Source organism: Coloeus monedula (assembly GCF_965178545.1).
Source record: "Coloeus monedula genome assembly, chromosome: 1".
Classification (NCBI taxonomy): domain Eukaryota; kingdom Metazoa; phylum Chordata; class Aves; order Passeriformes; family Corvidae; genus Coloeus; species Coloeus monedula.
The window spans coordinates 96,962,152-96,988,334 of NC_138781.1; the positions used below are offsets into that span (position 1 = coordinate 96,962,152).

Below are 26,183 nucleotides of genomic sequence, written 5' to 3' on the forward strand. Positions count from 1 at the left end.
GTTCAAACCTTTCAATTCAGGAAATTTTTGTGCTATCGAAATCTCCTCTCACTCGCTGCTCCATTTAGTTGCCAAGAGGCACAGTGTCCTCAGAGAGGCAACAATGCCTTTCTTCAACTGATACAGACGTGAGCAAAATGAGCTCGACTCCCCTGAACAGCACATCCTATCTCTGCAGCCTGCAATCTCCTGCTTATGTTAAAGCAACCATGCTGATCAACTCATTTCACATGCAAACTAATCACAATCTTACTTTGAAGTGCTGGATAATATGGAGCCAACTGTTTGAGCGTCCTGGTCATTGTAGGTACATCCTTTCCTAGTAGTCTGTTCACAGTGTTGGGAGCAAGACCAACATCAACTCCATCAAACATCTCTTCTGAGCTTCTGAACTGCTGGTGGTCTCGGTACGAACCACTGCCAGAAAATGAGTTCTGATGGGAACTCCAGTTTCTCTGGTAGCCTGATTTCTGATACCTGAATCCTTGACACCTAGATTCCTGCTTCCAGCTAGACTCCTGCTTCCAGCTAGAGTTCTCGTTCCACCTGGAGTCCTCATTCCACCTAGAGTCCTCATTCCACCTAGAGTCCTCATTCCACCTAGAGTCCTCATTCCACTCCCACCTAGTGTCCTGGTGCCACCTGGAGCCACCTCTTCCTGAAACATCAGAATTTGCAGATGATGTACAAGTATTCACAGACTCATCGTTCTTGTAAGAGGAATAGTTTTGTGAAGGATAGTTTGTAGAGTATATTCCAGATGAAGGATGAGAGGCAGAAGAATTGGGATAGGGTAATTCTTCGTCACTTATATGCCTTGCTTTTGTACATGCTTGTTGATTCCTCCATTTTGTATTTTCCCTGCCAAATGAGAATCTCTTATCATGGAGCTCACTTCCTTGCACATCACTGGACATATATTCTGCTGAGCACTCCTTCAGTGGGCTGGTCTTGTAGGAAGAGGCCCCAGCAGCCAAATTCCTGCCAGACACCGAGTGTCTGAGCTGTCTCAGCCATTCACTGATACCACTGACAGGACCATCAGGCTCAACAGCAGGAGAGTCCCTGAGCAGAGACACCATTGCAAAGTCATCAGATCTCAGATGACAGGAAGATGATCCATCATCTGTTTGGTAACTGTTAGAGTGAGCAGGAGCAAAAGAAGCATCTTCAGAACACTCTTCATACTGAGACAAAAAACCTTGATTCCAGTCAGAACTTCCTGAATAAATAAAGGGCAATAAAAGTTAGCAAAATATTAGAATACCAACTGCAAACGCAACTACTTTGAGATTTTATGAAGTGTCCTTCTGTTCTTTTCCCAATTCCTGCCTTTATGTCTTAACTGAGCTTGGTATATTCCATCCAAAAATCCTAACAGTAAATAGATCAGGAAGGGTTACTGCTTGAATTTCCTTAACCTTTACTGCTGTAACACTGTTCAGTGAGACAGGAATGTTCTCAGACAGTTAAGTCATTAAAGCTTCAGAAAATGATATCCTGAACTGACTCAGAGGGCAAAGACACACAGTACACCACCTAAGAAGCACTATGGCTGGCCATAAAACTAAATTTTCACAATCTGTGCAGCCTCAAGAGTAAACAAACTAGTGAAACAAAATATCTAAATTACCTTCATATTCTCCATCTGCCCCGTAGTGTTCTGGGTTGCTTTTCCCTTCTGGAAATTCATCTTGAGGTACTGACATCAGTGGGCCTAAACTGTTGGTGTAATTAACCTAGGCAAAGCAAAAGGTCAGAATGTCTGCTTGCAAATGCAAGAATTTAAGAACTTTAAGAATTTTAAAAAGCAATAAATTTCCCATAGAAAGTTAGCAAAGTACAATTTTAGGTGATAGCCAAGTCCATATGAGGGATGTGCTGTTACCACATTATACCACAATTTTCCAAAGTGTTATTTGGAAGAGGTAAGTATCTGGAGAACAGAACGAGGTGTCTGGTGAAGACAATGTCTCCTGTTTCAAATTTATTGCCTCATTTCTCTCATCATCACCTGGCTAAAATATATAACTGGTACATATGCAAATCCTGCCTCCCGCTGGGGAATGCAGAATGGAAGGCCCAGCTGAGAGATTAAGCTACAGAAGCAATATTTAACTGGTGTTGGTGGCAGCATTTGCACAGAGACAGTTACTGTAGCACAAGACACGGAATATACAATTGAGAAAACAGTCTGAAACAGCTTTCAGAAAAACACACATCCTGCATTTTCTGAACCAGTAGCTGCCAGAGTCATTAATCATTTTTTCAAAGATTCTAGTCATTCTTCAGACTCCTTTTTCCACAGGTAGTCAACTTCTTTGCAAAGAAGCTATGGAGCTTTGTAAGGACCAACAGATAGTCAAGAACACTTACCTACCTTAGTCTTAAGAGATTAGAACTCTCAACTGAGAGCAGAGATGTAAGAAAGACAAACCTACCCACATGCCCACCAAAGAAAAACATGGCACATTTGTGTGGGGCTTAAAGCCTCACTGATCTTAGAACAAAAGCTATCAAGCAAGGGACCAACACAAAAAGGAAGACAACCTGTCATTAAGAAGCAAAATGGTGCCCAGAACAGAACAAATGCACAAAAAAACCAAAACAGATACACGATGATGGTATACTAAGAGAAATGTGCCATGCAAACAGTACCTTTGTTACTTAGAAATTGTAAAAAAAGAAAATTGAAGTCTATTTAACAGGGGGTTTTGACCCATGCCTGAACTGTTCAGTTTGGCAGGGTGTTAACACCACAGAGAGTTTAACCACTCCTTTCCTCCCAATGGTAAAACAACTCTGGACAAGATTATGTTACTTACTGCTGCTTTCTTTTCACAAAAGGTCTTCAAAGCCTCCATGAGTTCCTGTGTAATGTGAAGAACAAGTGTTGCTTCTGAGTCTGAGGTGATGTGAAAAGTCTCCTGTCAAAAAACACAGTTAGAATTGGTCATTAGGGTGCTGAAGGGTCATAGTCATATACACAAACGGATCAAAGTTACACTTTGATTTTGGTATAACCTAATTTATACTATTAATTAACATATGGCATATATAATAAATGTATATACAAATATCAAAAAAATAAATTGGGAACATAATTATGGCCAGATAAAAGGTAAAACATGAACATGGATTTCTGTGCCACTCTTGTACTGACAGTCAAACATTTTGTTGCAGACAGAGAAGGGGACAAGTCCTAAATTTATGTTTTCTGTGTAGAAGATTGAATAAAAAATAAGATTCAGGCTGATTAGTAAGTAAATTAATTTATAAGTGATTACAGTAAGTTAAAAGCATATAGGCAGTCTTCTGTAAGGAATAGTTGTAATTCCTGTAGATAAAAGTCAATTAACTACCAAGTTTTTTTGTAGTTTACTGATTATCCCTTAGACTTGCTTTTTTTCTCTCTCTCTTTCTGAAGTCACAGGTAACTACAGCGTGGAAGAAATGAAGCATACATCTCAAAACATTCTACTTCTGATTTTGGTGTATAAACACAATTCAAATTCAAATGAAATTTTCCAATTGCCTTAGGTACAGAACATGATTTTCACAGAGTACAATGTTGAACACAAATGGTCAGGTATTTTCATAAACTCAGAAGACAAACCAAGGCTTACTGTGCCACTGTCAACAGCAACAGAGCTGATAAAACTTCCCCAATCACTCCAAGACCAGCAGCTGTGCTTTCTCTGGCAGCCAGACCAGACTGGCTCCTCTCACTCAGCATTATCAACAATCCCTTTAGATACAGGCAGACAACAGCACTTGAGCAACATCAGTGCTGCTAATTAACAGTGCTTGTCAGAGTGGCTCCTCAGCAAAGGGGAGAGTCATCCCTAGAACAGGCCAAGAGCTCACATTGAATCCAGCCAATTGTTCTGAGCTAAGCTACAGCTGCACTAATTTTTCAAAGGGTAGAGTCCATTAAAATAGAAATTAATGTTGTAGTCAAATGAGTTTGATCAGTAATCAGAGGCTCCTTCACAATATTCACTGCATCATACTGATGAAACCTCACAACTCTCGTCACAATTATTTTACATACATACCAAGAACTCCAGAGCTTTCTGTTTCCGAACAGGATCATTCTGTGAGATTGCAGAATAGGGGAAAAAACTTTAAAAGACTAAATATTACAGCAGTTGTTGCATCATCTTGTACAGAACAAAACCTTTTAATCTTTTATCCAACAATAAAAGTCAGCACAAAGAAAGGATATAATTTTAGGTCACAGCCATAAACATGTAACCTTAGATCCTCAATATCAGTTTGGTAGCAGCTGCTACAAACACAACTGCATTACTTCCAAATACCAGGAAGAACACATTTCACATCTAAGCCACACACCTACAAGAGCTATCTTTCCCAGGCTTTCCTCACTCAGGTCCAAAATCATGTTTAAAAAAGTCAAGTGCTCAGCTGCGTTTAACATAGTACCTGACCAGCCTGAGGCCTACACAACCAACCCTGCCACTAAGATAAAAACAAGGCACTTCTCAGTGTTTGTGTCCAGCACCAATCAGGACAGATATTTCAGTGATCCTTTTGAGTTTCACCTCTGAGTTAAAAAAAAGGATGGTAAATCTTTAGAGGCATCTTAAGATTCAAACCAAACTTTCAGTATAGAATACTTTTGATCTGAAGAGGGACAAAACAGGGAAGGGGAGACTGCAGCACAGGCTGGGAGACCTGGCCTGCAGACACTGGCTCTGACACTCTCAGTGGCTCTGAACAGGATTTATGAGAGCTGAGGCAAAGGTACTGTATTCTCTTCCCCTCTGCTGTGATGAATGCAAAATTCTGACTCATTAGGTCAATTGCTTCTGCAACAATATTAATAAAATAGTAAATGAAGCCAAAGAGTAAACATTTTCCAGAAAATGAAAAGCAGCAAGCATAAAGAAACTGCAACAACATGAGACACTTGTGGGCATGTGAACACTTGTGTGGACTTACTGCCTCTACATACCTCATGCTTATAATCATCTTCCCACCTTAAAAGAAAGAAATTACAGTATTAAGCTGCATTCTAAAAATTACCAAAACATTAGGTTTACTCATAGTATATAGAACCAAAATATTTCAGTTTCCAAATTTATATCAATTACCAATACTGGATATCTTTCTCTAAAAAGTAACAGTGTTTTAAGTATGCTGTAAAGATCCTTATTCTGACTGACTCTCAAAGAGATCAGTAGTACAGATTAACTTCTTCACAAATCAGCTAAAGAAGATGACTAAAATAATGGTGGGTTGGGCTTTTTCTTCCTATATAAACAGCTTTTTATAAAACCTACTCAGCCAATGATATTCCACATAGAATAGAAACAGCTTGAAATTTCAATTGCAATTTCTTTTTGAGTGCAGTATTTCAAAAGCCATAGCTACTATTTCCTCACAGACAAAAAAGAACAATTTACAGAAGAGGAAAAAGTACAGTGGAAAGACAATATAAAATATTTTCCCCATATGTCATGATGTTTGCTACAGAAAAATAGATTTAAAAATCTTTTGATTTCCCTGTGGATGTAGTACTCTCACCTTGCTTTCTTCTTCAGTGGGGCTAGAAAATGAAAAAGAATTATTAGCAACATCACAAGGTTTGCACTGTTATTACTGCAACGGAAGCATTACACAAACGGAACAGTTACTGGCTGTGAAGTGGCTGCCGTTTCTGTAAAGGGCAGGATTCAGCAGCAGATGGCACATGCTGCCATCTTAGAAACCAGCAGTCATCCTTGATGAAAAGTCTGGGGGACACCTGAGCCCTAAAGGCTTTGCAGGGTACCCTACAGCATCTATGTTCTGGCAGCTGACTCCCACACAAGAAGCCTGTATGGAATAAACTGAGGTGGGCGTGTCTCCTCCATGAAAAAAGTTACAAGGTTTGCACGTGGGTTTTTCCTGAGTAAATACCAGTGAACCTCAAAGCTGCATGTACAATAGTTAAGTCTCCAACAAGAACTTATGGGGGTTGGAATGTCTGATCATCTCATCTCTGTCAATGTATAAGCATGAGGAGGGAGGGAGGGAGGGAGGGAGGGAGGGAGGGAGGGAGGGAAAGCTCAACAAAACAAGGCAGTCTAAAAGAGTAACTATGCTTCAGAGAACCAGCTACTGCATGGTACATAACTTATCACTTCTTAAGCATTTATCAACACAGGTATTCCAGGATAAGCAACAGGACTTGTTCTCAGCCAAGTGACATCTTTGGCCCTACAAGATGAGGCTGAAAGACTTGTGTTACCATGCTGACCAGCTCCCGTTAACATGGGTAAAACGGGCTGATGAAGCTGTAACATCCATTTCATCGCTTGCACACTAGTACATGTCACCAAATGACCTTTCTTAATTCTATCTTCAAACTCATTCTCATTGTCAGAACGGAGTTTTGAAATTTGCCAGTATGACCTATTCTAAAGACACACAGCTGCTAAACCTTTAACCATGATTTTCTTTGAAATAACCAGAGGGATTTTTTCTGGAATTCACTTGATGTTGATCCTATCATCTAACCACAGCAAACCTTTATATTGAAAGGCACAACGTTTTTGCAGATAACTTCCCGCCTGTCCATTTCTCCAGAGTTTCATATCCTGTAGGACTGGGTGGGATCACTGTTTTTGATTATACAGATTGATATTTGACCTTGTCTTCCGCTTCTACAGAAGTCTGCTGACTTGACTGATGTCAGTTTACTCTGAACTGAGAATTACTGAGCTGATTCCTGGGTCACATTCCCTCTTCTTCACAAGAGACACAAACAGATCAAAAAGATTATCCACCACCTTGTTTCGCAGACCAACATTAAAAAGTACAAGGCACAGAAGTCACCAATGATCAATCAAAAAGAAAAAAGGCACTGCTGTGGTAGGCTCCTACAGAAGCAGGATTCACACTGACAAATTCTGTTGATCTACGCAACTTTCACCCATTTCAATCAAACCTACCTTCCTTCTGGTATTAATACTAGGGTCAAAACATAGCAAGGAGGTATTGCTTCAGATTGGCATCATTAAGGATTTATAGCACATCTACAGTAACAAAGGATGTAACTCAGCCATACAGTATGAGAGAAAATGTTTGGTTTATGTTTGTGGGTTTGGTTTCCATTGCTTGTTCCAATGGATTTGCTAAAGAACAGTAATTTCCACTTTCACCAGTGATTCAGCATTTAAGCCTTTTGATGACAGAAATGAGATGGAGGAGACTTTATCAATTTAGCCATCAAGTACCATTTTTCCATACTTTTTCACTTTCCTTGATGAGCAAATTACTGCAGGTATCATAAATACCTCCAGAACAAAGAAGTTAAAAAACATCTAAGGAAGACTGGAAGTCTGGCAATTTCCTTCTTTCCTCATTTCAAAAATCACAAAACCCAGAAACATTTCTGAAAACATTTCGTGGCATTATAAGTTGAGTGTTTTACATCAGTCAAACACTTTGAGTTCAACTAGTAAGGCAAATTAGGCCAAATATCAATTATATCAAATCTACTATACTCAAGAAATTCACAGACTTACATGAGGTAGTTGGTCTTGTGTAACCTTCAATCTAAAAATAGAAAAAGTTTCATATTAGACTTTCTGATTAAAATTTCATAAAAACAGTCTCTACAGCAACTGCCTTTAGGAAAGGAACAAGTACTTTTATTTATGCCTACATAATTCAATTGGTTCCTCACACACAGATAGAGCATCCTGTAAATGTAAATGAAATTTGAGAGAAAATTTGCTTACATTTGAGAAAATTTAAGTTGCAAAAACTAAAAATTATTGAAGTTAAAGTAATGAAATTTCTAAACTGCTGAATTCAGACTAAAGAATTTTCAATTTAAAACATCTAAAACCTTAAAAATAAAAAGCTTTGGCTTTTTTCAGACAGATTTCAATACTACTGCTCTTTTCCCCAGATTTTTCAGGGCAACTTTAAGTTAAGCCTTAGTTCAACTCACTACTACACTTCCTAGAAACACACAAATTTAACAAGCTTTGCCAGCATTACTTTTAAAATTTACTATATCAAACATAAATGCACTGATAAAAGACACATTAACAGATACTTTACATTTACTTCCAATTACCTTATACATTTTTAATCCTTCACTCTTCTCTAGCTCTCCTGCTATGCGTCTGAAAAATGAGACTTTGCATTCTTTTACATCTGTCGGTTTTCTCCTAATTTTATCTGGAAATTCTTTAGACTGTAAATAAAACCAGCTTGAAAAGGTTAATATCAAAATTTATCACAATATTAAAAAATTTACACATTTCACCATCTGGACAAGCTTCCACAAGACTGGTAAACATTGATTTGAACATTATGAGCTAATTTCTTCTCTGCAACACATCTAATCAAATTTTAGAGTTACTTCAGTAGGCTTCAAAACAAAAAATGGATACCATGCAAAGCTTACTACCAAAAGGACACACCCTCTGTACCAAATCCAGCAGTGCTATGGACATGCTGGGGAATAAAAAAGAATCACAATGTTTTAGGAACCTGATCCTGAAAGCAATCCAAACACTTAGGAACCAACTTTGGAGCTGATACAGACAGGCAGCCCTGGACTGCACTGCCTCAATAGCTCACAGCATCACAGCTCTTCATGTTGGTCTCACCCAGGGAGAGTCAACGATACAAGTACTGACAATTTATCATATGGGGGTTTAAACTTCAAACGATATAATTATTTAGAAAAAAAAATAGAAGGGCAGTATTAGAAAGAAATTTTGATCAAAATGCATCAAAATTACTCACAATATATTCTCTTCTGTGTTTATATCCACTAAGATGCTCTATCATAGGTGCCATCTCTGTATTACACCCACACAGCCTGCACTCGTAACGTGGATCTTTTCTTCCTTCAAATCTGATTTCAACCACATGTTCTAAACCTGTAAAAGCAAGAGTTACAAATACCTCTATTTTACTACAGACTACTAAAACCAAATGTATTCTTTTCAATGCTGTTCATTAAATTCAAAGTGAATGTATGAAATAATTCCATTTTCAGAATTTAACACTCCTTCAGGATCACTTCAATACCTCTTTAGACTTATTACCCACATCAGCTTAATTCATCTCTTTCCAATGTCTTGTTCTGAAAGGAAGTACACCATCTATGGATTTCCAAGCCCAACAAAAATATTTCATTACTGAATTATTTACTCCTGTCTGGGATATTTTTTCAAGAAACTAAGAAAGAGAATGAGAATAGGAAATGCCATGCAAATGTCTGGATTAAAAAACTGCATGTAAAATACTAATAAAACAATTTGGAAAGTGTCTGAGTAAAAGCAGATGTAGGAAAGACATTAATCAGTTCACAAAACTGAATCTTTCATAATCTAAAAATGTTACATAAACTTTTAAGAATTACAAGAATGAAAATGGGATTTTTCTTCATTTTTCCTAGAAATTACTGAGACTATCCCTCAGAAGTAGTCAGAAATCTTCAAGTTTGAGGCTTATTACCCAGCATGAAAAGTTTTACTCTGAAAAGTTTGAACATAGTAAACTTAAAAGCAGTTTAAAACAAATAGGAAAACCCTGCAGCTGTTCCCTTATGTCATAATTTCCAGTACTCTCTATTAGTGATGGGTTGATCCCAGCCAGCAGCCAAGAACCACATAGCTGCTTGCTCACTCACATCCACACCCTTCAGCAGGGTGGGGAGAACACAGGAAGAACAAAAGCAACAAAACTCATGGACTTAAAGACAGTTTAGTAAGTTAAGGAAAGAGGGGTAAAAAAACCCCCAAACCAACCAGCATGCAAAAACCCATCGCTCACTTCCCCACAAGCAGACCGATACCCACCCACAGTCTCTGAACAGCTGCCTTGGAAGTGCAATCCCGCTTCCCCCCCTTTTTTCCTTTCTTTACCTCAACTGTGATTGCTGACATTACATGGTACAAAATATCCTTTGTGTCAGTTTGGGTCAACTGCCCTGGATGTGCCACCTCCCAGTCTCTTGCCCATCCCCAGCTTATTCAAGGGGTGAGGACCCAGAATAACAAAACAGTCTTGATGCAGGTGGACTGCTCAGCAACAGGAAAAACCACTGTGGTGTCATCAAAACTGCTTCAGTCACAAATCCAAAACATACAGGCTGCTATGAAGAAATTCAACTCTATCTCAGACCTGCTACAGTATTATACTGCTAAATCTTAACTCTGAAAATAAACTATCACCAAATGAACTGAAAGTGCTCTTGCAACCAGAGGGTTTTCTATTACAAATGCTTACAGTAAAGCATTAGTATTAAAAAGCCTAGCAATTTATTATGTGGAGTAACTATAAGACAAGGCACTGAACTGAGACATTTTCTGCTAAAACTAGGAAATTTGCTACTTAGGCCCTCATCAGAGAACCTATTTCTCTAGGCCACCAGTACACACTTGGAACACTAAGGCCACTGACAAGTAGCCTTGCTTCTCTCCAAAGGGTTGGTTAATCTAGCAGTTAGAAAGAAAGCAAGTGTTAAAATTAATCTCATTTCTTTTAGTACAGCCAAGGACAGTGAGGAAAAATATTTCACTAAACAGAAACATCTGTTATATCCCACCAAATGGAAAGCCATAAAGAACCATGACTGAGGACAAGTCACCAGTCGCATGAAGTCCAGCTGGAGGCCAGGAGGTAGCAATGCACCCCAGGGGTCAGTACTGGGTCCAATCCTGTTCAAAACCTTCATTAATGATCTGGATGATGATGCAGGGCATAACCTCAGCAAGGCTGATGATGACACATAACTGGGAGGGATGCCCAATATACCAGAGGGTTGTGCTGCCATCCAGAGGGACCCTGAGTGACTGGAGCTGGGCTGGAAGCTCAGGCAGTTCAACAACGGGAAGCGCCAAGTCCTGCACCCAGAGAGGAACAAGCCCAGGTACCAGTACATGCTGGGGGCTGGCTGGCCAGGAAGCACATAGGCAGGAAAAGACCTGGTGGACACCAAGCTCAAGATGAACCAGCAAAGGCTGATGGTATCCTGGGCTGCACAAGGAGGAGTGCTGACAGCAGGCTCCACCCAGCACCAGTAGGGCCATTCCTGGAGTGCTGTGTCAAGTCCTGGACTGCCCAGGACAAGAGATACGGACACATGAAGGGCCATGAGAGTGACGACAGTATTGGAGCATCTCTCCTATGAAAAAAGGCTGAGAGAGCTGGAACTGTTCTGCCTGAAGAAGAGAAGGTTCAGAGCTGATCATCACTGTGTATAAATACTTGAGGTGAGGGTGCAAAGAGGGAGCCAGGCTCTTTTCAGTGGTGCCCAGTGCCAGGACAAGAGGCAATGGCAAAACTGAAACAGGAGATACTGTCTGAACTGTCTGACTGCAAGGGTGACTGAGCACTGGAACAGGTTTCCCTGAGAGATTGTAGAGCTGCTCACCTTGGAGATATTCAAAAGCCATCTAGTCATGGTCCCAGGCAACCTCCTCTGGGACTTGAGCAGGGGTTAAGACCAACAGAGGTCCCTTCCAACCTCAACCATTCTGTGATCTGGGAAAAGCTTCTTTACTTAGATGGCTCCTTCAGGAACAAGTTAACAGTTAAGGAGGCCTTTATAACACTCAGTGTAATTAACTAAAATTTAAAAGGTATGAGATAGGTAAGCTAATACATTTACAGAAAATGAATCAGTAACTAAAATCCCACCTTTTATTTCAAAAGAAAGCCTTTTGGTCACAAATTCAAAGGCATACAATTTATAAAACAAAAAAACATACCAATTAGAGGTTCTTCTCTTCTCGGATCATTCATAAAATCCTTCAGACAGGTTATGTACCTTGTGAAGCCTCTCTTCACTGAAGTAAAAAATAAACACATAAATAGACATTACACATTACATAGTTTGCACATAATGTCTATGATCTTAAAGGAGTTTCTAATGGAGACTTTAATGAAGACAAAATTCATTTGCATTCTGAAATGCATAAGGAAAACAGGCAAGACCTCAGTCCTCCACAGAAAGATTCCAACACTTTGTCTTCCATAACAATTTTATACACAAGGATTTCATGTCTTCAAGGAAATAACCAAATAAGCAAAATGAGACTTAAAATACAGTTCCGTTTACTGAGGAAAGATAGAAAGTTCACATTCATAGCATGTCCCAGACTGTGTCAGTTCTCACAAAAAAATAAAAGCCACCAACTTCCCCCTCCTCCCCTTAAAACTGTAATACTCATACAGCATTCTGGGACTGCTTGTTTGGAGTCTGAAGTCCAAGAACTATACTGCCTTAAGGCTAACAAAGAACACAATCTCCACTAATACAGCAAATACCTTTTGCATTCTCGGCAGCCCAAAGGCTGGACAAACACAGTAGGTATACTCCTGAGTCTGAACTAGCAGTTTTTCAATCAGGGCTCTATCTTGCTCCTCACTGAGTTTTAACAGCTTGGTTTTTGCTCTGCCTAAAACAGTTCTAAAACATTCCTGCTCAGCTTACAACACCAGCAGAATTCACCTAAATACACCTGCAAAACCATCTCAAAGAGGCACTAAGTGCATTCAAATGTTGGACATTATAAAAGAACATGATGAAGTGCTAAAATACGTATTTTTAATCTGAAAAAAAAAGTTCAGAAATAGAACTCATCTACCTAATTACATATAATTGACCAATGAATTACATAAGAGTAATTAACACTGCTAATTTCTTCAAATTGGAGCAAACGAATAGAAATACCACAAGCACTGAATGGTTACTGTATTCTTTCCCACTAGGATATCAGGTTATGGCTAAAAAAAACCCAACCACAACTTCACAAGAATAGGGAACTCATATTCATTCTTAAATATTCATTCCACTAGAAATATGCCTGTGCTTCCATCAAGTCAAACTCCAGAACTGCACACAAAGAAAAACTTCACTAAGTTCCAGAATTTAGTTTAAAAATCTCTTGCAATTTAACAGTGCTAGAAAATACCTCACGGGACACCTCCTGCCACAGACAATGCTGCCCATTCCCACCAAAATTTCACAGTCTTGTTAAAATCTTTCCATGTTGTTTTGTTTGGGGTTTTTTTTTTCGCCTGAGGTGACAGCAGTAGCATAGCATGACAGAGCTGACGTAACAATTCGGTGCCACATAATTCACCTCCATAGACAGATTTTTATCAATATTTAAATGCCTTATGTCATTCTCATGCATTTGTGTGCCTGTGCAGTAGCTCAGTGTGAGCTGGTTATTCCCAAGATGACAGACAAAGGCACGTCATCTTTCGGGCTTAATATGGACAGATACACGCAAAAAAAAGATAAAGGTCTCGTCAAAGTGATGGCCATTCTCTTCTTGTTTCCTAACATGCAACCAAATACTCTTGTCTTAGTATCATCTAAACAACCCATACTGTTCTTGGTTTATATGCTTTTGGTTTATCATACTTCCACTGTATCATATGTGTACACTGAGCATGCCGCAAAATTTTTACTGAAAACTTCACCAACTAAAAAAATACTAGCTAGATTCACGAAGATATTGTCAGATAATCATGAATATGTCTCAAGTTTGAAAGTCTTTCTGTAAAAATACTTGTAACTTCATATTCTCCTAAGAAGTTTTTTTACATAAATTAACCAGTGCACAAAAGAAAAGCAATGGTTCAAATGCTTGGCAGCTTGCATTGCTTCTTTCTAGACCACCTGCTTTAGTCACCATTAAAATAAAACCACTGATTTCAAAGTTGCATTTGAAAAAGGCTGTTTATATTCAGCTACCTCGTCTGAGCACTCGATACTTCATCGGAGCTTGGACTGGAGCTGAAGGACCTAGGACAAGAGTTGGACAGTCAGACTACTTCTTCTCGTTTGCTTTTATTAAGTACTTAGTAGATCATTGAAACATGTTATGGAATTGAACAGTTATCTTCGTTTTGCAGTTTAATATAGGCTCAGCATTCCATCTTGATAGTTTTCTTTTTTTAAATTCATTAAGTGCTCTAAGCACGTCTCCCATTCCACTCCCCTTGCCCCCAAACACAAAATATCAATCACATTAATCTCACAGAAACCCAGAATACTCAATTCTTATTTGATTTTTAAGTGCTTTTCATACTGGCCACTTATTCTAATTATTTTAACTATTCAATATCATGCATGACAATCAATCTGTGTTCCAGGTACCTGACAAAAGCTTCTGGTCTAAACATGCAGAGCCTAAACACAGTCCTAGACACAATTAATATAGTCATTAAACAACATCTTCTTTTACATAGGAGTCTCAGAGGACCTCTCAGAGCTTCAGACTGAATGTTAAGATGTGTACTTAACACTCCTGTTGGAACTTCTCCCTTGCCCCACTCCCCCACAAATCCATAGACACACACAAACCACCATGCTTTAATGATGTCAATATTTTGTAAGTCACAGCATTCAAGATTAAAACAAGGTGATATACTAATACTCATTTGATGGAAAAAGTAAAAGTTTTAACTTAAATTATTAATTATTTGCAAATGTAATTTGTAATTTTGAAGTAAAAGAAATTTTCAACAGTCATGGCAAACACAACATGTTGCATACATAATTTTTTTTCCCCTTTCTGTGTAAGACAGGGAGTTAAGAGATAGGTGTTAAATCAAATCAAACAAACACTATGCAAACAACTCTGCAATATTAACATAAGGGAGGGGTATAGGAAAGGATATCTTCCTCAATTCCTTAAAATAAATTATGCATCTTTTTCAGGTAAAAGCTTCAGAGTATCTGGTAGCAAGAACAAAAGAAGATCCCCAGGCATTCAGCAAGTACAACAATTACTCAATGTCAGAGTTGTTCAATTAGTGTCTGAAGCTCAAGTTAAGATTCCGGGCCCAGTATGTGCAGACAACATGGCCAAATGCTAAATGACATGAATAGGTATATGTGAAAAAGGGCTTTATTTCGTTTACTTCTAGGAGCAAACTGAATTTACAGAGAATTGCACCAGAAGCAGTTCACAGCACATTCTGCCTTAACATGGTTAGAGTTTACAAATATGGTCAAGCTAAAAACCAAGTTGGAGCTGCTGCTATCACCAAAGGTAGCAGACTGGGGGATTGAGATTTTTTCCCTTATTTAAAAAAAAAAAAAAAAAAAAAAAAGGAAAAAGCATTAAGTAAAAAACATTGCAGCCACAGAAGTTTAACAAAGCAGTTTTGATCTTGAAGACTCTCCCATTTAGCAGTAGCAGGTTTCCAGGCTAACATTTAATTTATGCCTACTAGCCACATGGCTTTTAATGTTACCAATAATGTATTTCTTAAGCATCTCAAAACCAAACCAAAACAATATTTTCTCTAAAGCATACCAGACTGATCAATGAGCTGAAAATCAGCTGGTTTGCAAGGCTCAAATGGAAACAAAGCAGCCTCCTGGTGTTCAGTAAGCAGCAGAGTACCCCAAAGAGCAATTCCAGGGCTCACAATGATGCATCACCAACCAGGTTACTGACACTGGTATTCATAGAAGACCCTCAGAAAATTCACAGACAACAGTAATTTAGGGGATACAACCAATGCCACAGCCTCAGCTGAGTGGGATCTTGGGAACACTGAGATACTGCACAGGCCACTTACTGCAGAATATCGTATCCCCCATTATCTGGGACTTGTAAGGATGACTAGTATCATCCTTGTTCAGTTCAAGTGGGATGTAGAGAAAGCAGAGAGGGTCCAGCAAAGTGCTACCATGACAAACAACCCAGGGCAAATAATTTATGAGAACAGCTTTGGGAGCTGGACTTCTTTAGTCTGGCGGAGACTAAAAGGAGATACGCTAGCATGGATACTGAACAGCAGCTACAAAGTGTCCAACCCTGTGGGGATGTGACAAAAGTATTAAAAAGTAGCAGCCAGAAATAGTTGCTTCAGGGGCAAAGATTAGATGTCAGGATAAAAATTCCTTTCTAAACAGCGGAGCAACTACAGACTGACTAAACACAGGTAGCAGACTCTGCCTGTGGAGATGTTCAAGGATTTGGCAAGCACGTGATGATCCAGCAGTGGCAGTAGTCCTGATTCAACCAGGAAGTTAGGAAATCACCTTATCAGTCTCAGGAAATCCCTTCCAACTAATTATTTTATTTAGTAAGAGCTATTTTCCAAATACTAGCTACGTACACAAACAAAAAACAAAAAAAACCCCCAAGAACAACAATTCCCAAAAAAACCCCTTCATTTCAATATTCAATTACAGAGTGCTGAACATATAAAAGAAGAACAAAGAAACATCTGTATATGTATTTGTAATGCATACACATTCCTAATGACTGTCAGAAATATAAAGCCCTGTTTCAAAACAAAAGGGCAGTTTCAGACACTGTCAATTCAGCTACTCAGCAGCAACAAGGATGTCCCGAGCTCAGAACTGCACATTCCCTTTTGAATACAAAAGGGGAAGTGCACAAAGACACCAGATTCCATTGTAGAGAGGAACTCCCCAAGAGAAAAGTAGTAAGGGTGTTGAAGTACTGTTCAATCTCATACTTTGTTATCACAGCTTCTGAAACATTTTCTCTTCTAGTCTTTAAGTCCAAACTTTCAGGCTTTTCCTCTGAAGATTTAGCAGTAGTTATACACCCCAAACCCACATTCTTAGCCATGTTTAACAAACACTGAGCATGGAGAGAGATTTTAAAACATATAAATCTCTTAAAACATTAAGCTAAAATGCTGATCAGAATACTGGTAAGGTTGCCACTGGTGAACACAAGGCAGAATACACAACATTTGTGCCTTCAATGGAGGTAGAACTTGTCATCACAGCTGTTTAACAACAGCAGTTTATCTTCAGACTGGATTCCTCTCCTCAACTCCATGTTTTACGGAACAACCATAATGAAGCTTTCCTCACTCATGGTGCTATTTACAGGTTTAAAGTTGAAGGATATAGATGCAGATTAGTAGATCCAGTAGCTAAGCACATACAGCATCCCTTATTACACTTTTCATTTGTACTGCTGTAAGAGCAGTACAAGCTACCCCTGCATCATACTGTAATGCAAGAACTCCACAGGCTGTGAAAAAAAATTTCATTAAGCCGCTCCTCTTTGTGCCATATTCATTTCACAAATAAAGCTAGGCAGCCTATAAAGGGCTTTAACAGAGCTCATGCTCTAGATTATGCCTCTTGCCTGACCTGACTAATGGAAACCACTGCATTTTGTTATTGCCCACTAAATGTTTGCCTAATGTGTATACTGGCATTGCCCCATCATTTAATGCCTCTTGCTCAAAGCAAAAAGCTTCTAATACTTTTCTATTTTGGCCAATAGATCCCAGGGGGGAAAAAAAGCAATGTTCAGTTTCCTCCCCTCTTTATCCCCAAACAAAAGGGCAACTACCTTAAAAAGAGGGGAAAGAAGTATTCCATCTGTCCAATTATATCACTGTACAAAGGAATCACATGACTGAAATTTATACACTCAGCTGAGCTTTGATTTAACTCTTAGTAAAGTCTCAGAACTCCAGCAACTTCTATTTCCATGTCTTCCATTATGCTGCTCTCCTCTGAACTGCTGAAGACAGAAAAAAAAACCCAACCCAAAACAATTCAAGATATTCAATTCTGTCATTATCACAAAAATAGCTTGTGGATAGTTTGCCATATGGAACCTCACTTGGTAAGTAGATGCCTTTCTTACACAAAGTGGAACTCCTCCAAAAACAAATATCTGGAATCAGATGCATTTCCTCACTTAACTGACTTCAAACCAAACATGATTGTGCAGTCACACAGGTTACATACACTCACCGCTTCTGGATTATCAAGTAACTTTTGATGAGTTCAGAAAGGATATATGGCATATCCCATTTGAAAACACTGAGAATCCAAGTAATCAGTCTTTTAAAATTTTGGTTTACCAATGGCAGCAGCATTGGAGGTGTTCTCCCTACTGACAAAAGAATTTTTTAAATTCTGCAGCAAGGAAGAAAATGCAGGTGTTGGTGTAAAATATTCTAAATACGCCAAGCTTCATCCTCTGAAGTACCTGTTCCTTTTTAGACAGTGTGCAATCCAGATACTTGCCAGGTATTGTCCCGAATGATTTCCAAGAAAACTCATCCTTCACTTTCACAACATTTTTTTCCTGGTTCTTTGAACTGCAGCTCTGTGAACATGCTGTCACATTTCAATCTCACTGGAATATTTGATAGCATGAACATTAGAACAAAATTGCAGATCCAGCAACAAAAGCATCTCATTAACTTGTATACTGAAATAAAATTTGATTTGTACTTTACATAGTGCACCTAATTTAAGAATATCCATACTTCCATGCTCATTCACAAAACTTTACTACTAAACTGCATAAATGCAGTGCATTTTTTGTTCATGCTTACTTCATATGTCTACAAACAGCAGAAAAAAAAACCCAGATATTTTAAATGAAAAATAAAGGCTAGACAAATTCATAATTTATTCTCTTATATCGGTGACAGAACACAATGAATTTACTGGATCTGCTGGATCTTGAAGGAGAATTATTTATATAACTGGTAATATGTCCATGGGAGAGTTCAAGAAGTTCTGCATATATATTGACTACGTAATTCTGCATTGCAGTTCCCAACACCCCTGAAAGCTTACTTAGGCAAAAAGCTTTTGTCCTTGTAAAAAAACCAAACCAGCACAACTGAAACAAATAAATTTCATCAGGCTGAATTTCAGCCTCTTTGGACAAATAAAGCCTACCAGTGGCTTGCAAATTGACCTCCCACATCTCAATCTTCAGTGAAGCAGAATGCAATATTGATAAGAGTAGGATAAAGGAGACATGAATAGTATGTATAATAATTTTTTATTAGAAGTAAGTTGCTGATTGCTTCAAAGTGATTGTTGAGGCAGAGAACTTTCTGGATAAAAGCACATCTTGCAATGCTTCTGACAGAAGTCCCTGTGATGCTGGGATTCCTCTAGAAGTTAGAGCGAACTTGCTTACCAAAGCTTCTAGATTCTTCACTTTAATAATCAGATACTTCAACTTCTTGTTCTGCAGGATACATCCCAGTTGAAAGACTCCACATCATCCACATTTTCAAAGATACAGTATTTGTAGCATGCACATATTCTTAATCCAAACTGTTCATGGAACACTGAGATTGTAGTACATACAGTACTGTTTTCTAAAGTCACAGGTCTTTGCAATAGGCTCCTGCACTGCACCACGCTTTTCTCAGTCTTGCTGCCACAACTTCTGTCACTTACTCAAATCTTACTTTCTGTCCCATGCATCCCATACATTATTCCTCCAAAACCATGATCTTGAAGAAAGAACCTCTTCACTTAATGAGTATTACTTTTAATGATCATTTCTGACAAGAAATTTAAAAAAATCTGTAGAAAGTATCTTCCACTAAAAGCCTTTGACCAGAGCCGCACAAATCTGTTCTTGTTGCTGAGGTGTAAATACAATTTTGTAGCGCTTGAATCCACTGGACTTTGAGAAGATTTTTAAGTTTTCACAACTTTTCAAATTCTGTCAGAGAGCTTCATTACCATGTAGCAGTCATGGCTTCTGAGGCAAAATCTCGTAACTGTTCTCACACTTAAATGACATGTCTTGCACTAATTCCCTTATCAGCACAAAACCATGAGAGCAGCTAATGAAGCCCAGTCTCTCAGAAAAGAGCCTCTGACCAGTGTTTTCCCAGATCATTCTTGTGTGTTGATTCTTCAGGGTCCAGTAAGTGGTGAGCTCAGCCTGCAGCACTTCCCTCAGTACTGGACTGACACTGCCACTCTTCTCTGTGCAGATGGGTATTTTCAGGCAGCTTTGATCAACTTGGTTCAAAAAGGCTGAGAGGTTCAAAAGACACTGGGGAACAGATGATAAAGGTGGAATGTAAGCCTTGTTTCTTGTGAGAACACGCTAAGAAGATAAAGTAGAAGTGAAAGGCTTGTTTCTTGTGTGACTGACTGTATAACCATTTTGGTTTTTTATTATCTCATTGATTTTTATCAGTATTCCCACATCTGCTTATGCCTCTGCTTCCTGTACATCATCATAAGCAGTTTTACAACAAGATTTTCATTTCCACTGTGAGCTAGGTATATACCACATCTTCACCACAACTCTCATTTTCATTGAGATAGGACAGTCTGGATTCACATTCTCAGTTTCTGGGGGAAAAGACACCCCGAGGACTGAATTCACCTTGAATATATCTTTGCTCCTCCAAGTTCACTACAATAAAGAGAGGCAGAACATTCCTGTGATGCAGCTAAGCAGCTTCAGCACTGGTAGAGCTGCATCTGCAACAGCGCTGTGTTAGCCTGCTGATTTAGCTTCTTAGCATTCTGCCTGAAGCTTAGCAGTGAGTGCATCAAGCTGACAGACAGGTGTGAGACAGTTTAGCCTGGGAAGGTGAGAAACTAAAACACTGACTATACATCCCTCCACTAGACAGATATATAAATATTTATATGTGAAAAGGCATAATTAAGGTTTCATATGCTAAAACAATTCTTTGCTCAGCAGTTCACTAGACACAAATCTCAGAAGAATGTTCAGCATATAAAGAGAAACACGGTTATAGGCATATAAATCAGCAAATGCAAATACCTGAACTATTACAAAAGCAACAAACATTAAATCCCCAAGCAATACCTATCCCTAGGAGGCTGGAAGAAAAAAGTATTATACTTACAATAGACAGTCCTGCGTCTCAGGGCTTTCTCTCGCTTTAATTATGAAGATGCAAGTCATCCCAAAATAAAATAAGAAAAAGAAATTAATGTGCTGCAACATTCGAAGGAAAAACCCAGCACTTCCTGAGAAGCTTTTGCAGATAAATTGCATTACAGGCCAAAGTTTCCATTGTCAAATAGGAAAAGTTAGAGCCTTTATGATTTTCTGCAAAAGCTGGAAGTACTGACAAAGCTGTACTTTCAGTTAACACACGGTTACTTTCAAGAAAGCCCTGTTATTTAATGAAGTTTTAAGAGATGATTATGGCTTGAAACACAACATCTGAAGGATGCCAGGAAAACCTCAAGCTCTGTATGATTACAGCTTCTAAGTTTTCAGAAGGTGTAGTTCCAATAAAAAAATAAGAAAAAAAAAATCCCACCCCAAAAGAAAAAACAAACCAACTAAAAGCAGCTCCCCCAGCATTTTGAGAGGATTTGGTTAAACCTTAAGGCTAGCCAAATCTCATGTAAGAGCATTCATATCATGACGAACAGGGAAAGTGTCTTTCACTGGATGAATCCAGAGCAGATGATTGCTTTTTGGCAGAATCTAAAGAAAAGAGGAACTTAAATTTCCATTTAATAGCTAAAGCAATCCTGACTCATTTTGAGAATTTTCTGGCAAGTAAACACAAACTTGTAATTTACAAGAATGAAACAGTAAGTGTGATCATTCTACCAGTACAGCAGCTGTCTGTCCAGTGCAGTCCATGGAGTTAAGTGCTGTATTTTCCATATTCAGTGGCATGGAAGAGATGCTGGACGTGGGTGTGACAATTCAATAGGAAGCAAGACTGATACAATAACTAATTGTTTGAGAAGCCAAGTAGCTGTACTTTCATGGCAGTTATAAGATAAGGAAGTTACCTAAGTCCCAGAATTGCCACAGACAGAGGATGGTTTTGTATAAGCTCAGCAGGATTCCATAAGCTTAGAAATAAAGACACAGTGTTCCTTGCAGTTACACTATTCCAAGTGCTTTTGTTGCTCCTCCAGTTTTACAACAAACAGCTGCTAACACCAAATTTTTCAGACAAGCGCAGAAAACATTAGCAACTGTGAGCTGCTGCTCAAAGAGAATGTCCTCCTGACTATTTTCAGACAATCAACTTTGACTTTGACTGCACCTGGGGTACTGCTTTTGTCAGTATTAGAAATGGAGTTTCACAATTGAAGCTAAGGGGTCCATTTTACTTGTGATCCCTGTTACTAGATCAGAAATCAAGATTCTCACACATTAGGTAAGAAACTTACTCTCTGTTCTGGTTCAGGGATTGGAACAGCTGTTTTTGAGCTAAGACTATGAAAAGTTAGAGTAACTTTTAGCAAAGTGTCTAACTTTGAGAAGCCAAAACTCAAAACCTGCTGGTTTTAAAGGTTCAAACCTTCTGTGCACACTGTAATCTGCAAGTTCACAGGCTATCTAACAGAACAGTTTCAAGTGCATAGTTAAGTATTACATGAACATAATTAAGTTTTTCTTAAAAATATACAATCTTGAAATATATCAGTTAGATATACGAGGATATGCATAGAAATTCTACCTAAATTCTTCAAGCTTATAATAAGCAAATCAAGTTTCAGGGGGTTGTTTGTCTTCTGTTTGGTTTTTCCCCTCAAAAAGAAATCTTCACAATTTAAGTTTCTCTGGATCACAAAGATATGCTGAACACAACAGCATGCTTTTTGAGACCAAATATAAACAATCCGACAGTAAGGTAATTTTCTGTAACTAGCTATATTAGCATTCCAAGTATCAACCCAAATACATCTGATTGAAATCCTTGTTACACAGCAATGGTTGATTTTACTGCCACCAGAAAGGACAGAAAAGTTGCCTGTATATTAGGTATTTCAACCACAGGTTCTGATGCACAACATTCAGGGGTAAGAGGCAGAAGAAGTGAGAACACTGAAATGGTGAAGACAAAGACTAACAGCTCTCTTCACATTTGAACATTGCTTGTTTCTAATGAGCCTGTAGAGTCTTGAATATGGATTTTTCTCCTTTTGGGACATGGCAGGCATTTCTACCTAAGTCCACATTTGAAGGGAGGGCAAGAAACCTTGAATCTTTGATAGAACCAGAACAATCTTCATCTGTGTTCCAAATACAGTTCACAAAACAGACAGTGCTCTTCTGCTGATGCCATACGTGCAAAGGGCTGTTCAAAATACATGGAAAAGAGATGTTCCACACTAGGATTTCCTTTCTAGCAAACTGAGCTATAAAACTAATGCATATTTACAAAAACAGAATAAATTACATCACATACCACCATATTGCAGGTATATACAGAGCAGGTGTATTTTATTTGGAGACTGCTGTCCCAAAAAGCCTATATTTTTCCTCAGCTGTGCAAAATAAAAGGCCAAACAAATCCACCTTTCACACGTTATATCCCCCATTACTCTCACAGGCTTGGTTCAAGTAAAAGAATCAGTAAATGCATATAAATGTTGTTTTCTAAACATTTTACCATAATGGCCAAAACTAAAATTCAACTGTTTTTCAAAGTATCCAATACCAGCCAGCTCCAATTTTCAGAGCCATGAATTTTTACACACATCTATGAATACTTTGGCTAAGTCACTGTCCACAACTCCCCATCCCATTAATACTTGTTCTGCAATGAAACCACAAACCCCATCATTATGCAGCTATACAGAGGTCACACAGCACTCAATGCACAAGATCCACACAGCCTTGTACTGTGATCATGCCAGCCACACAATCTTTTGGCCATCAGCACCTTTTTGACAAGCATTTGGCCTTATGAAATAACAGCACTAGAAAAAAACTAGACATGAAAGGTATGAAGAAACAACCTAAATAACTATCTTATGTACCTACTCAAAATCCAGAATAACCAAACAAAGAGATAAAATAGCCATGTACACTGAAAGTCAGCTGAAGTAGTCCTACAAATCTGTCAGATAGACAAGCTTTACTACTGCAGCTACTCAAAATAACACAATTTACTTTGAATGTGGAAATAGGAAACACAGGCCAGTGAAATGAGAATCATTTCACATATGTAGCACACGTTTACCTTTGTTTCTTGAAATTTTCTTAATGACTGTCCTTCTGATGAAGGGCTTTTTCTTGCATTTTTGAAACACCTTCTAGTGGCAGACAAGCACAGAGTATCTTTAACAAAGCCATTTCAAAAACAAATGGGCAACCGATAGGAAAAAAAAAGCAATCTGACTGAAGTCATAAAAAATGACTGATGGGTTGGCCAGACCAATATTGTGATTTCAGAAAAGAACTACTGCCTTCTCCATCTTGTTATGTTGTCAGGACATCCTGTGGTATTATTTTGAATAGGAACTCCTCCAGTAAAGAACAAACTAAGAGCTATTCAGTATCTACACCTACCCTGCATCAAAAAGAAACATAGGCTCAGGACTTCTGTAGTTATTCCAAACGTAGTGGTACAAAACCCTGAAATCACCCTGAGTTCTGACCTTTTTCCACCAAAACGCACAATAGATGTCACAATTTAAAGAAAGAAATTTGAGATAATTTAAGAGAATAATGATGCAGTCTTGGAGAGTTATTCCTACAGCAATGCAACCGTGTTACTGACCATGACTCCACACACAACAGAGTTCACATCTAACAAAAATCCAGTTTTCAACCTGCCCTACCCTTGTTTGTTATCACCTCAAAGACTTCATTGACACAAGAACTTTGACTGATATAGCCCAGCATACATCCAAGCGTGAAACAGAAGGAAAACTATTTTTCTAAGAAAAATTTTCTAAGAAAAATTTTCTAAGAAAATAAATGCTGGTTTTTCTACTTTTTAAGGGAAAACCAGCAATAATTAGATTGCTAAGAAGGTTGGCTAAGGAAAAAAAAAAAAGGAAACAACCACAAAAGCAAAGGAATTCTTTGCATCAGCAGGAATATTTGACAGGATATGAAAAATACTACTGTACACTTCTACTGGATCAACAGGGACCAAGACTCAATCCTGGGATGAAAAAAAAAAAAAAGGAGTTGGAGAAAGCAGAGTCACTGACTCAAATAAGAATCAATGCTATTAAAGTCATCAGCAAAGAGGTACCAGATCACTATTAATCTGTCTGAATAGCAGAGGTGGGGAGATGCACCTCATCTCCAACAAAAAAGAAGAGGGTACACAAACACTTGAGAAAGGCAGTTTTGCTGTTAGTCTCTAACATTCCAGGAAGAGCAAAATGTCATTAAGAAAAATCAGAGCAGGCTCTTCAGTGCTACAACAATACAACCTGATGGCAGCAGAGGAGTACAGACAACTGACTTATGTCTCACTTTTACAGACTGAGAATGTGGTGGAATTTTAAACAAAGACAATAACCAGCCAATCAACAGCCAAAGGTTCTGTCACACAGCATTTGTAAAAGCCTCATCTCTAAACACACCCTTACAGAACGGTACTTAACTATTTAATGCCTTTGCTTGTCTTGTGCTTAAACCAGGGAGTTGTTACTGAGATGCTTCAAACCAACAGAAGTGTCAGACTGGCTAGTTTATCTGTGTAACTCCTTCAGGAAATCCGAACTGGTGCTACTATCAAAGTAAAGAGTAAGCTCATTTTATTCAAAGTACAGGTGAGTTATATAGACGTGGAAGACAGAACAGTACTTTTACCAACTGCATCAGAAAACAGAAGGCTGAATTCTTTCACCACCTGTGGCTCCCGTGTAAATCAAACGTTAATTTCACAATTAGCACACAATTACCTTTAGGTACGGCTGATGTTTCAAGTTACCTGCTGCACAAAGCAGAGTTGTGAGATTCCCACCTCATCTTTTTCTTGAGATATTTCAAGAAAATTACTGTTACAAATCTACCAGTAAGTTAGATAAGCACTTGAAGCCGCGTGAAATCAAGCACTGAACCTTCAAGAGTCCCGGATTTACGATTAAATCTGCATATGCATTTAATATGGAAAAAGTTTACCTTTCTATGCTTTGCACCACGATAGTGTGACTGAAGACTGATAGCACACATACATGAAATTTTACAAACCTGAAAGAGAGAAATTGAAAGCACATCTTCAGTTATGCTACGAATATTCCACCGCTGGTGAATTATTAATACGAAATACATCCATTTCTACAGCGTAACCGTGTAATTCTCAAGGTCTTCTTTGGCTCAAATAGTACAGTTTGCATGGCTTTTAAGAGAGCAGCATACCACTAAAATGACCAGAAGTAGTATGCAAACCTGTTCAAACGATACTTAAATACGTGTTTAAATAAATCAGGTGGTAAGAAGTTTTTAAGAGCCTCCCCCTTCTCTGCTACCGGCACTTTCTGAATTCTTAGTCTTCTAAACTTCTCCAAACTGGAAAGCCAGCAAAAAGGGATGATCGTGCAGGGACTAGAAAGGAACACCGGCAAAATCATGCCCTACAATAACTGCAACTCCGTTCACTGTTCACTCACAGCTACAGTAAAGGGACCAGAAAAACAATGGAGGAAGACACAT

The 26,183-nt window shown here is 38.5% G+C and overlaps 1 protein-coding gene across 1 annotated transcript in view; it reads right to left on the reverse strand.

Annotated features, from left to right (window-relative positions):
• LOC309570063 (uncharacterized protein) overlaps positions 1–26,183 on the reverse strand; it is a 30,842-nt gene that overhangs the window by 3,929 nt on the left and 730 nt on the right. The window contains exons 2-13 of the mRNA XM_082276669.1: positions 25,653–25,721; positions 20,656–20,689; positions 11,748–11,825; positions 8,773–8,909; positions 8,096–8,215; positions 7,536–7,566; positions 5,551–5,572; positions 4,979–5,003; positions 4,059–4,097; positions 2,826–2,927; positions 1,634–1,739; positions 254–1,222 (exon numbers count right to left, since the gene is read on the reverse strand). Coding sequence (XP_082132795.1) covers positions 254–1,222; positions 1,634–1,739; positions 2,826–2,927; positions 4,059–4,097; positions 4,979–5,003; positions 5,551–5,572; positions 7,536–7,566; positions 8,096–8,215; positions 8,773–8,909; positions 11,748–11,825; positions 20,656–20,689; positions 25,653–25,721 — 1,732 coding nt within the window. The remainder of the gene's footprint in view (positions 1–253; positions 1,223–1,633; positions 1,740–2,825; positions 2,928–4,058; positions 4,098–4,978; positions 5,004–5,550; positions 5,573–7,535; positions 7,567–8,095; positions 8,216–8,772; positions 8,910–11,747; positions 11,826–20,655; positions 20,690–25,652; positions 25,722–26,183) is intronic.